General features: G+C 45.9%; 1 protein-coding gene across 1 annotated transcript in view; it reads right to left on the bottom strand.

Annotated features, from left to right (window-relative positions):
• Nucleotides 1-14,337, bottom strand: part of LOC311241572 (uncharacterized protein) — a 32,832-nt gene that overhangs the window by 12,075 nt on the left and 6,420 nt on the right. The window contains exons 6-7 of the mRNA XM_084330431.1: nucleotides 10,489-10,609; nucleotides 10,251-10,355 (exon numbers count right to left, since the gene is read on the bottom strand). Of these exons, the coding sequence (XP_084186557.1) occupies nucleotides 10,251-10,355; nucleotides 10,489-10,609 (226 nt within the window). The remainder of the gene's footprint in view (nucleotides 1-10,250; nucleotides 10,356-10,488; nucleotides 10,610-14,337) is intronic.

Here is a 14,337-nt window from a genome sequence, read left to right on the forward strand (position 1 = left end):
CTAACCACTCCTCTCTGGGCGCAGTGATTTCAGTGCTACTTTCTAACGTGACACATTAACACATTCCCTGCCACGCAATTTAAGCATCTTATACCACTCTCTGCCAGCACTGTAAGCCTATGGAGATATATGCAGGGCTATAACTTTTTAAATTGTATTGCTAAATTGACATTACTATGGCCCATTCAACATCAATTATCTATCGTTCAGGATGTAAGAACGTTTTACTTTTTCATTCATAGATTCATACGAAAATACCGTCTAGAATATAAATATGTTTTTATCGTTTTCTGCAGTAATTCCTAGAACGTGAGATATAGGCATAAACGCATATATAAATTATCAAATGCCGTTTGTTGGCGATACACGCTATATTAAAAATTTCAACTGTACATGATCCTAAACGTTATGACTGATCATGCGCGGGTGAACGGGGGGGGGGGGGGGGGGGGGGGGCGTTTATAATTCCGTGATCGTCAGTAAATGCTTTATGTAGTATGGGTGATATATTGATCAGAGCAGTTTGCATGGATAATAATAAACAAACGCACTGAAAATGACGTCAGTGTCCTCTTACCGTTCGACGATGAGACTGGATGAAAAAGATCCCACTTATTTGACGGCGATCTCCTAAATCCATTTCCGGTTTGTATAATCATAATAAACGGCCAAATCGTAACAATTATTGCGTTATGGCAGCGATCGCTACACACGGACGTGTGTATACAGTCCTGCAACAATATGCGAGTGCCGGACGCATTTCCCAGACGCATCGAGATCGACTCGTCCATTTCCGGTTTGGCAACTCACCGATCATCCACCAGGCGGCAGTATTGAAGCGTTGCAGAGTTGTGCATGCTCCCACTGCATCAGACCAGGCTCCGTGAGGGAATTATGAATAACATGGCGAAAAAATGAAATATGATCTCAATAACGTTGTACGCCGTGGATTGGCAGAATTTGCATGAACTTGAAACACGTCGTAAGCCGTTTCCGGCGTGGGATGTGTTAACACATTGAGTGCCACGGACGTGTTTTGTCGTTAGTTCATGCAGACCTTTGAGTGCCCCCGACGCTATATAGCGTTTGTTTGTCGTTTTTCTTTTTATTGGCGATTTGAATTCATATTTCATCAATCGAGCCTCGGGTTAGTGCTGCAGAGTCTCTCTGAGCTCAATTGGGAAGATACCGCCCCCTATCGTCTCTCCCTGTGTAACTGCACCCCATTACTTTACACCAGGGGTCTCAAACTCAATTTACCTGGGGGCCGCTGGAGGTAGAGTCTGGGTGAGGCTGGGCCGCATCAAATATTATATATATATGATTTAAAAAAAATTGCAAAATCAACTCTGCCTCTCTTTGTTAACTACAACAAGCAATGCCGTTTGTTATTTAAGATGAGGTCGGACTCGGCACTGACAGATTTGTGTTCATTGTGCTGCTTTTATAAAGCCTCAAATGACGGCTTACAATATTTTATAGTTTTTTGTCTAAGATTTAAAAAGGTTTAAACTTCACAGCACTGACAAAGTTGAACAAAGTGCTGTACAAGTCCCACAACATTAAAAAAATATATATATTAAAAGCAATTTTTTTTTTTTTTTTTTTTTTACTTTGATGTCAAGTAGGGGGCCGCAAAATATCATCCAGCGGGCCGCAATTGGCCCGCGAGTTTGAGACCCCTGCTTTACACTGACGAAGGAGGGGTGGCCAGTTTCCTCATTTTACTTTTCCCTCAAGCCAACTGAAGAATCCATTGTGCTCGCCGGCCCGGAAAACGCGTGGATTATGTATTTACAGCACCCAACACTAATCAATAAGCGTGATCGATATTTGGAATGGCGATCAGGAATTGGAATAATCTTTTTGGATAACATCTGATCTCAGGTAAGGAATTTATTTTACCAGTCTTAGGATAATCAGAGCTATTTTCACCTATATATAAGCGTTTACCCTATGCGTGTGTGTGCGTGTGTGTGTGTGTGTGATCGCTGATGAGGAAATGAGTTAATCGATTTTTCAGCCCGCCTCTATAGCGTGCATAAGTACACATATACTATCGATAATCTAGCGTTTATTTAAAAACAATTCTATATATTTTCCTTGAAAACAAGGGCTTTTCAAAATGCTATAAAACGGAAATGACCCGATTAAAAAACAATCCGTTTCGACAATGTTGACTGCAAACAAGTCAAGATAAGCGACAGGCAGATTAGACACATAGCCATAATTTAAAAGAGATTATGCGTTCACAACGCTATCATTGAAGTGGGTGGTGGCATTTAACCATGCTTAACCATGTTAATGGCCGGCACTGAAAGTGTTAATGATGGAACATAATACCTATTATATAGATTTGATTTGGGAATAGTAGCGTGTCCAGGCAAGAAATGGCAACGGTTATAGTAGGATTCACGTATGAGGCTATAACACAGCCTTTCGGGAATTACCCCAGACTACTCTAAAACCATACTTATATTCACCACGGTATAACACGGGAACGTATTGAGGGATTTGGGGTGTTTTTTCAATGTATGTGATGTATAGTAGGGGTGCACCGATATATCGGTCGGGTATCGGTATCGGCCGATAAGTGCCTTGTTGACTGCTATCGGCCTATCGGCCGATAAGCTCAAATGTGCCGATAGCAGTCGCCGATAAATACCCATCAATTTGTGTAGCGTCAAAAGGCAAAAAAAAAAGTTCACTCGCGCGATCTACCTGCACAACGCCCGCCGTCCCCCACACACACACACAATCTACTGCATCAAAGTAACTACTTATGATTAACAAGGCATTCGTTTTGTGGCATTAGCGTTATATAGTTAGTGTTACACGGACAATAACATCAGCATATTATTATTACCCATAGCAGCAAGGCATTACTCCGAGTCCGTTCATTAGCTCGGTTCCATTCCGTTGCTCATTCCGTACCCAACTACACATTCTGCAATCTGTTAATAAAGTTTTCAACCAGACAAATGTATAGAAAGGCTTTGTTTTATTATAACATTTGTTGCAGTAAAATCATTATGTCTCATTTGGTCATGCGTGGAGCGCCGGTCGGCGGGCCGGGCAGCTAACGTAGCTACGTTATTAGCTATTAGATGCAAGACTAACGTTACTGGTGAAAATGTGATTTGCGTTGGAATACTCCTTTGTCAACTTGCTGTACTTTGCTTGCAGGTCTGCAGTCATTATTGCTGCATTATGAATAGCCGCAACTTTAGCCAAGGTAACGTTATGGCTAAACCTTTAACAATAGTTAACGCTAGCTTTCGGTTAGCTGTTCAATGCTATTAATAACACAACTCCCCGTCAACACCCTCTCTCGGGAAGATGGCATTTAAGAAAGTATCTGCTGTTAAAATGAAGTGTTACACGTTCAATAACAAGCATATTATTTACCCGAAGATAGCAGTAAACAAGGCATTACTCCGTTAGTACGTTCATAGCTCGGTTCCATTCCGTTGCTCATTCCGTACCCAACTACACATTCTGCAATCTGTTAATAAAGTTTTCAACCAGACAAATGTATAGAAAGGCTTTGTTTTATTATAACATTTGTTGCAGTAAAATCATTATGTCTCATTTGGTCATGCGTGGAGCGCCGGTCGGCGGGCCGGGCAGCTAACGTAGCTAAGTGTGTTCTGCTCTCGCAAACAGAATGCCCGGAAGTAGAAACATTTATAAACGCTTGCTGATTGGTGGTAAGGACAGCAGGAGGTGGGTGCTAGCGGTCACCGGTGTGGCGTAATTGGCCGAATCGACTGTCAATCAAAATGGTTCCATTGCATTGGTTGAAAGCTCTGGTTGAGAGAATAGTATCCTGCTGCAGGCCGCAAGAATGGTTCCATTGCATTGGTTGAAAGCTCTGGTTGAGAAAATAGTATCCCTCTGCAGGCCGCAAGACGATACTGGGAGAGAGATAGTGATACCATAAACATATTTCTTGATGTTTCCTTTTTTTAAGTAAGTAAAGAGGCCTACAAATACAAACATACACATACAAATATACAGTAGTTTCATAAAAAAAAAAAAAAAAAATTAAAAAAAAAAAAAAACATTTTTTTTTTTACAAATACTTATATACAAATATACAAATATCGGTATCGGTATCGGTATCGGCCGATAGTGTTAGTTGAACAATCGGTATCGGTATCGGCGGCCAATTTTCATATCGGTGCATCCCTAATGTATAGATTGGGGGAAGATGGTAGCATCTAACGGTGCCAGGTCAGAGAGGGCAGAAATGTGTTTGGCTTAGCAGAGCACCACACTGCCAGCGAGAGAATGTTTGTTGACATTCCTTGTGAGAACATCTGAGATAAGAGCAAGTGTCTCCCAGAGGGAGGGAGAGAGGTTCATCTTAATGCAACAGTGAATGAAACGTTTAATGTGTGTAAAGGTTATTAACGCAGTTGTCATGACAACACGTCGCATGACAACCAGAAGGCGGGGCCGTCGTTGCGACGACGAACATCTATAAGTCGAACGGTGTTTCCGGGTGTGAGGCAGACTAGAATCTGACCAAGAGCGAGTAGGACTGAGATCACACAGACACTCTCTCCTCTCATTGAGAGAGGGGGGGGGGGGGGGGAGAATGCCACATCACCAGTAGCTTCGGCTACCACGAGGATGGTCTCGGCTAACGAACAGGCCTGACCACTATTGGACTGAATAACAACAGGACGATAGACGAACACAGCGAAAGATCATTAGAATAGACTCTCCAAGGACGATACAATTTGATAACATCTGATAACATCTGATTATGAGGTTCTGTTGATAGCAATAAAACAACGCTTTTCCTCATAAGGTATCTCACGGTGTCGGAGTGTCGAATTCTTACGGAAGTGGAGAATTATTATGGTTTATGGATTGCACTAACGGGGGAGATAAGGATCTTATCTGCCAGTATCGGAGACGTCAGGACCATTAAAATGACACAACGCAGAGGAATTGGATGGAGGGCCAAACAGACGAAGACGTGATACTGGCCAGTTTGATCAGGATCTTACAGTTGGTGCCGTGACCCGGATTTGCAAGAGATTAAAACAACGGGAGCAGTTGGTTGCCGAGAGATAAGAACAACGGAAAAAGACTTTTTCAATAATGGGGCGACAGTGGACAACAGTCGTCGTGTGTGGGAGAATCATGATCGAGCAAGGCCGGCCAGCCCTGGGAGAGAGCGTCGAGTCGAGCGGTCATGAGGCGGACCAGCGCTGTAGGAGAAACAGCGCTTAGGAGAAAGATGTGAGTTCACTGTGCACACACGGTTGTTTTGATCTTTTAAGCCAAATAAAAACGAACAGATGTGCATCCGTAAACGTAAACATTTCTAGTTCGACACAGAGAGAATGCCAGCTGTAATAATATGAGCAGAGAGCCATGGTGAAAATCGAGGGTGTTATCTACAGAGAATGAAAAGCAAACGAGGCAGGCTGCACAGTTTTGGTTTAAGGAGGGTAAATGCGAGATGAGGAAAGGGGGGGGGGGGGCGCTTGAATCAGATCGAAAAATTGTTGATGGCGGGACTGTTTTCATAACAGAAGGAAAGTCGAAAGGAGATTGTACCAGTGTGTATTATGTCCGATCAGGCAAGAGTATTAGTCTGAGAAAGCGTCCCCTGATAATGGATAGGAAAGAGAGGAAAAACAGCTGTGTTTTTAGGCCTTGGAAGGAAGGGCAGCGTTCGTTTGTTGAGAGAGTAGCCATTTGCACCGAGTCAAAATGGCCGCAGAGCCACGAGGGGTTTAGAATCAGGAAGTGACACGTCACCTACAATCCTCTAGACTGAGTTTTGGCCACCATCTAGGGGGGCAGTGGGATAATACAAGCAAATGGAGGAGGAGTAGGTCGCCACCTAGTGGCGGAGGGGTAGTGCTGGGGAGTTTCCATTACCCATAGGGGAATATTTAGAGTTTAATTCAATTAAGGAGTTTAATTGCGGAGGGGGGGGGTAGTGCTGGGGAGTTTCCATTACCCATAGGGGAATATTTAGAGTTTAAGTTAATTAAGGAGTTTAATTTTTTCAAAATTACCAACTGCTTGTGTGTATACACGGTGGTGTATGTGAGAACTTTGTAAAGGAACTCAAAGTGTGGTATAGAGCGACGGTGACAGCTCCAGGGCGACGGTAGACAGCCCCGTAGGGTATAGAGCGACGGTGACAGCTCCAGGGCGACGGTAGACAGCCCCGTAGAGTGACGGTGACCGCTCCAGGGCGACGGTAGACAGCCCCGTAGGGTATAGAGCGACGGTGACAGCTCCAGGGCAACGGTAGACAGCCCCGTAGGGTATAGAGCGACGGTGACAGCTCCAGGGCGACGGTAGACAGCCCCGTAGGGTATAGAGCGAGGGTGACAGCTCCAGGGCGACGGTAGACAGCCCCGTAGGGTATAGAGCGACGGACAGCTCTGTTGTATGTTAGATGATAGTACGAGTACGTATGTGAGTTAGGGGCAGGGAACCAACCTGCTCTGTTGTATGTTAGAGCGATGCTCGGTTGTATGTTATTATCATAATAATATCGATATACAGGTTAATTAAATAGTTTAATTATTGAATGGGTTAAATAAGAATTGCACAGAGAGATGAGATGCGGTTTAATTAAATAAGTTTAATTATGAAATAAGAGGGAGTTCGATCTCCAGTGGGGCCTTCTCACACCTAATAAATAGGCAGAGTCTTGAGGGGACACGTCACCAGAAAGAACTGGCGCGCGCTGGGGGTCACCCGTGGGACAAACGTAGAGCGCCGAGTGGGTATCGTTTAGCTGCTGGTGTCACGCCGGAAGACAACAAAACAGGGAACAGCCCTGTAGGATTAGATATGGGTGTTGAGAAGGTGGGGGACTAATAGAGAACAAATAGCGCCATGGGCTGTAGGACACTCACACCGTCCAACAGTCTGAAAGGGCTTGGCCATGGCAGGGGCTTGCAGAGGAAAAAAATATATAGAGAACGAGCTGCAGGCCCAAAGCCACGGTAGACTAATAGAAAACACAGGGTCGAGTGTACAGAAAAACTGCCGGCGTGGTGTTTCTGCTTTCAGAGTCTGGAGAGGGCCGACGGCGGTGGAGATGAGCCTCAACCAAGATGACCGACAGGGCGGAGATGACCGACGGGGCGGAGACGGCCGACGAGGCGGAGTCCAGCGGTCGCAGGCGGTGTTTGCCCAGGGGAGAACGAGGCGGACATCGGAGGGGGTTTCCCTGCGGAGACGCTGTTTAGAGAGCGTTTTGAAACAACAGAGCACGGGCGGTGAAGCATGGACAAGCAGGGACTTCCTTTCAGAGTCAATCAGGAGATCGAGAGACGAGATAACAGCGAGAAGTCCGGTGTTCATTGATTAGGAGTATGAGATATAAATGGAGGATTCATATAGAAGATATATATATAGAAGGTTGATAAGAGGGAAAACAGTAAAACAACAGGATAGAATTATTGGGAGCAGACAGAGGAGCTCCAATTGGTGATGAGTCGTTGGATGTTGTTGGTTTTGGTGGTCGGTTTCGGTTCCCTTTGTGCACAAAGGGGGGCGCAAACAGACATCAGGCAGCAAGATCACTGGGTTGACCGTGGGCCGTCTTCGTTTCTTGTGCACGAGAGATGGGGTTGGTTTGCTTCAACCACAGGCTATTTTTGGCATAATTAATTAAAAAACCAAATAATGATTTATGATTCTGAAGGTTGATTAAGAATCAAAGGGGGGAATGAGGGATTTGGGGTGTTTTTTCAATGTATGTGATGTATAGATTGGGGGAAGATGGTAGCATCTAACGGTGCCAGGTCAGAGAGGGAAGAAATGTGTTTGGCTTAGCAGAGCACCACACTGCCAGCGAGAGAATGTTTGTTGACATTCCTTGTGAGAACATCTGAGATAAGAGCAAGTGTCTCCCAGAGGGAGGGAGAGAGGTTCATCTTAATGCAACAGTGAATGAAACGTTTAATGTGTGTAAAGGTTATTAACGCAGTTGTCATGACAACACGTCGCATGACAACCAGAAGGCGGGGCCGTCGTTGCGACGACGAACATCTATAAGTCGAACGGTGTTTCCGGGTGTGAGGCAGACTAGAATCTGACCAAGAGCGAGTAGGACTGAGATCACACAGACACTCTCTCCTCTCATTGAGAGAGAGGGGGGGGGGGGGAGAATGCCACATCACCAGTAGCTTCGGCTACCACGAGGATGGTCTCGGCTAACGAACAGGCCTGACCACTATTGGACTGAATAACAACAGGACGATAGACGAACACACCGAAAGATCATTAGAATAGACTCTCCAAGGACGATACAATTTGATAACATCTGATAACATCTGATTATGAGGTTCTGTTGATAGCAATAAAACAACGCTTTTCCTCATAAGGTATCTCACGGTGTCGGAGTGTCGAATTCTTACGGAAGTGGAGAATTATTATGGTATATGGATTGCACTAACGGGGGAGATAAGGATCTTATCTGCCAGTATCGGAGACGTCGGGACCATTAAAATGACACAACGCAGAGGAATTGGATGGAGGGCCAAACAGACGAAGACGTGATACTGGCCAGTTTGATCAGGATCTTACAGTATGGATGAAAACATTTATTCTTTTTCACATACTGAACGATATATAGTTGATGTCAAATGGGCCATAGTATTGTATCCATAGCTATAATATAGAATACCGTTATAGCTCTACAAACAAGGTGATGCACTCCTATCTTTTAAAGCGTGGCATTGCTACGACGGGCCCCGTCTAATAGCTGGCAGTCAATGAGTTAAGTACTTTGATTACTTGCCTCAACCATTTTCATGAATTTCTGTATGACCACAGCCCCTACAGATAAGATAAGATACAGATACAGATAAGATAAGATACAGTATCCTTTCCTTTATTGATCCACTTAGGGAAATTCGGGTGTCATAGCAGCATGGGGGAGGGGATGTACAGGTATGAGCATGGCAATAGTAGAAATACTACTAGTAGAAATACTACTAAAAGAAACAGTGTAAACATTATAATTAACCCATTCTCTGCCACCACTTTGATCATCCTAAACCATCCTCTGCCAGCGCTATTTGTCTATGGAGATGTTCACCTTCTTTGCAGGGCTATAACTTTTTAAATTGTATTGCTAAATTGACATTACTATGGCCCATTCAACATCAATTATCTATCGTTCAGGATGTAGGAACGTTTTACTTTTTCATTCACACATTCATACTAAAATACCGTCTAGAGTATAAATATGTTTATCGTTTTCTGCAGTATTTCATAGAACGTGAGATATAGGCATAAATGCATATATTAGATTATCAAATGCAGTTTGATACCGATCCATGCTATATTAAAAATTTCAACTGTACATGGTCCTAAACGTCATGACTGATCATCTGCGGGTGAACGGAGGGGGGGGGGGTCGTTTATAATTCAATGACCGACGTTAAATGATTTATGTAGTATGGGTGATATATTGATCAGAGCAGTTTGTATCGAAAATGATAAAGAAAAACGCTGAAACTCACCCCAGTCTCCTCGTAGCGTTGGGCGATGAGAGTGGAGCAAACAGATCCCAATTATGGGATGTTGATCGATGCGATCCATTTCCGGTTTGTATATTACTAATACATGTCCAAATCATGTTGATTATTGAGTTATGGCAAAGATCCATATCGACGGTGTCTGTATTGAGCCCCAGGACGATAAATGAGTGGCCGGACGAAAATAGGGGACGGACCGAGCTCCAATGGGCACTTCCGGTTTGGCAACTCGCCGATCGGCCACCAAGTGGCGGTATTGAAGCGTTGCAGAGTTGTGATGGCTCAGACAGCATCAGCCAAGACTCCGTGGGTGAAATATGAATACCATGACGAAAATATGAAATATTGATCTCAAACACGCCTTACGGCGTGATTGGCAGACAACGCATGGCGGAGAAACCCGCCTTAACGCGTGATTGGCGGAGAATGGGTTAACTCAGAATATAAGAATATGAGCAAAGTTAACAGTTTAATCAAGGAGCAGATGAGGGTCTGTATGCCCTATCAGTTATATTATACGTTACAATAAATATGGGCAATAAATAATTAGAATCTGAATATATGCTATGAGTAAAAGTAAAGTAAACAGTTACACTGTGCAGTATACACTATGAATTTGTTATTAGTGTGTTTCATTTAAAATGTAATAGTTTGACAGCCCTGAAAAAAATAAAAGATCATTTGAGTCTAGACAATGACTAACTAACCATATTGTACCTCTTATATTCTCCATAGTGTGTTCATCTTGATCTTTACACATCTCTGAAGTCAGTTTAGATGCAAGTGTTGACAGGATGGTGTCTGACTGGAAGGAGAACTGATCTGATGAACAGAAATATGTGGTGTTAGTGACACAATTCTGTTTAAGATAACTAATAGTACTGGTGTTGCTTCTGAATGAAAGACAGTAAAGAATAATTTAACAGGAAAACTTAAATAAGAAAAAGGTTCTTACTTTTTGTCATCGTTTTATGCCGTCTGTGATGCTGCAGAAGCATCTTCAGATCTTCAGGGTCTGAGACAAACTGCTGACCTTCATCTGAGTCCAGGAGAACGGTGGAGGAACTGGACGCTATCTGAAAAAGATGGAATGATGTCATCACTGACTTAATCCTCTTTATTCTAAGTGAGATTTATGCAAAGGAACACATCAATAGAACAGACTAACAACATCTAATTTAGTAGAGTCTTAGATGAACATAGGTGTGTCAACTCTACAGATTGAAAATAGCAACACAATAACAGAGCTATGTCAAATGTTGAAGGTCTTTGATTGGAAGACCACAATGCAATCATTTCCAGTAGGGTTGTACATTACATGAATATATTAGAATGGTAATACTCTGCAGCCCGACTGCTAACTAAAACCAAAAAGAGAGAGCACATTAGTCCAGGCTGCTTTACACTGGCTTCCTATAACATTTATAATTTACTTCAAGGTCCTTCTCTTTACATACAAAGCCCTAAATTGACAGGGACCTAGCTACATTGCCAACCCTCTAATAAATTACATGCCAGCAAGAATGCTGCGATCATCAGCTGCTGGACTACTAGAGGCTCCCAGAAAGTCAAAAGAAGATCGGTGATGCAGCCTTTGTCAACTACGCACCAAAACTATGGAACAAACTGCCCAAAAACATCAGGGAAGCCAATTCGCTAAATACCTTCAAAAGACAGCTTAAACCTCTTAAAATCTCTTTGCTCAGGTATTTAAATGAAGCACTAGGGAGACTTGATATCTTGACACAAATTGTATTTTGCCTGCACTGCCTACTTTTATGCACTTCCTGTCAAATTCATGTGTCAGTTCTATGCCAATTTTATGCACTGTAATTTAGAACTGAACACCATTTCCACACTGCTCTATTGTAAATGAGGGCTATGTTATTGAACTATTTTATCACACTGCAGTACTGCATCATTTTACCAACTATTTTATTGTCTATTCCATTTTATAATTTTTTATTACTGGCTATTTTAAAACTGAATCAAACCGTAAACAGAGGCCTAATGGGATGTTAGATCCTAATATGAAAAACGATAGGTTATGTAGATAACCTAGTTATATTAGTATTGGCTGAGCGTCCCGCTCTGAGCCTTACGAGATACTCCTATCTCCTGTGATACTTAATGTATCTCCCACGAATAAAAACACATGCACCCCACCTGTATGGGGCCCCGCCCCTTATGGTGGCCCCACCCATATAACCATGACTCTGGTCATGAAACACCCTTCCTCGCCAAAACCCGTCCCAGGAAAAGATCCCTCAAGAGGGAACTCAGGGCCGCGCAGAGCGGGACGCTCAGGCAATACTAATATAACTAGGTTATCTACATAACCTATCGTTATATATCGTATTTGCATCGCGTCCCGCTCTGAGCTTTACGAGATTATTGGGAAGAGCGGGCGCGAGACCCGACAGATGTACCCCCTGAGGACCCGTAAGCCCACATCAAGGGGTGCGGGGAGCCCTGTCACCCCATCCTCCCTAATGAAGGGGGGGCGCAGTCAACTCCACCTGAATGCGAACAAGAGGGAAACTAGAACCCCTTGAACACACCGTACAGGCGGAACCACGTGTGACTCAGCACACTGTGGCCCATACCCATACACTCCTGCTACCCGACCAAAGGACGGGAAGCAGGAAAGGCCACAGACCCCAGAACCGCCTGGGAGACAGAACCCCCGGTCATGTCCATGAGGAAAAACCTTACAAAGGAGCCCGGGGAGGACCATGAAGCTGCAGCACAGATGGCCTTCACCGAGGCCCCACCCAGGAGAGCGGCAGAGGCAGCCACCCCACGAGTGGAGTGCGCCCTGACGCCCCCAGGGGGATCCTGCCCAGCCAACGTGTAGCAGCGGGTAACACCCTCGCACAACCAATGGGACAGGCGCTGCTCCGACAGTGCCTTACCAGCACGAGCCCCACCGTAACAGACAAAAAGCTGGACGGTAACCCCGAAATCCTGAGTACGGCTGAGGTAAATCCCCAAGCACGGACTGGACATGACAGGTGAAGGCCCGCATCTAACTCACTAGTGTGAGGAGGAGGACGAAACGCCTGAACCACAATATCCCGGGAGCGGAAGGAACTCCGGATATTCTTAGGCACGAAAGCAAGATCAGGTCGCAGAGTGACACCGCAATCGGTCCGAAAAGACAGGCACTCTGGACGTACCGAGAGAGCACAGAGCTCACCTACGCGTTTAGCGGAAGTGACAGCCAGAAGGAACGCGGTCCTGAAGGACAGCTGTCCCCACGGCGCCTGCTCGAGCGGCTCAAACGGGGGCCAAGGACAACCGACCGAGGACCAATTGAAGATCCCAAGTCGGAGCCAAGGAGCGTTGCACCGGCTTAACGCGTCGAGCGCCAAGCAGGAAACGCTTCACAAGAGGGTGGCTGAACAAGACATCCCCTCAAACCCCTCATGATAGGAGGATATAGCTGCTGCATATACCCTCACCGTCGAAGCCGACAGTCTATCAAGGAGAGACTGGAGGTAACCAAGGACAGCATCCAGGGGGCAGGAGACTGAGTCCCGGCCACCCGCCTTACACCACACTTGGAACATACGTCATCTGCCCGCGTAAGCGCGACAGTGGAGGGAGCATGCGCATTCCAGATGGTAACACCATCAGGATCAAGAACCTGCGCCCCTCAACGTACTTGTCCCAACAACTGACCTAACAGATGTATGGGGAAGAATCCCTGGCGGCACGGCATCGGTCCCAGACCTGCCTGGCCATGTCCAGACGCAATCCTCACCCGTCAGGATGAGGGCCGCCCCGCGACAGTACACCTGCACCCACATTCTCCCTGCCGGGGATGTGGGGAGCCCTCAGGCCGCGCAGATGGAGGACGCCCATAGCCAGCCGCCCGCCGCCTGGTGCAGACAGGGAGAGCGTACTCCTCCCTGTCTGTCGATACACGACACTGACGTCGTATCGTCCGTCCTGATCAACACCATTTGTGGACCAGAAGGACCGCTTTCAACACCAACACATTGAACGTAGCGCAGACCGGGCAGCATGGTTTGCCAGCTGCCCCCTACTGCGTTGGCCCGACGCATCACCAGCGAGGGAGGCGCCGGTGAAAACGCGACGTGAGACAGCGCCGTAACCGTCCTAGGACGGAACCTCCCGAGCGTGTTGACAACACGCTCTGAGATGGATGCCCATAGCCCTCCAACCGTTGACTGGGAAGAGGAATACTCTACATCCAGTCTACAGCAACCCCAGGCTGGTAGAGAGCTGCCTGGCATGAGACCTGACGATCCACCTTGACCGCGAAGGACCAGAACGTCATCAGGGCAGAACACTCCGTAACCCCGGACGACGCAGAGGCCCCAGTGCGGCCTCCACGCACTTGGTGAAGATGCGGGGAGCCAGAGAAAACCGAACGGCAGCCTCTGGTACTCATACGCTAACCCTGCAAAGGAAGCGTAGGTAAGCCCTAGGATGGAAGATCGGGGATGCGCATACGCATCCTACAGGTCTATGGAGGAGAACCAGACCCCCACCTGACAGTGTTCAACAGGTAGGAGACGATCCAAAAAATGCTGAACCTTCCCATGGGACAGATCCAGCCTGGGTCTTACACCCCTCCCTCCCGACTTCTCGGGCTGAGAACACCGGGAGGAGAACGCCACGACGATGGCTTGCTTCGTCCAGAGATTGGATCTCGTTGACCAGAGCTGTCCCTGCTGGAGACCCCGACAACAGGGTCTGTACCAAACCTGAAAACGGGTGGGGTTGTGTAAACACAAGTCCCCGCCTCACCGTTCTCTCCATCTACCTCGACATA

Source organism: Notolepis coatsorum, assembly GCF_963971535.1.
Source record: "Notolepis coatsorum genome assembly, chromosome: 15".
NCBI lineage: Eukaryota > Metazoa > Chordata > Actinopteri > Aulopiformes > Paralepididae > Notolepis > Notolepis coatsorum.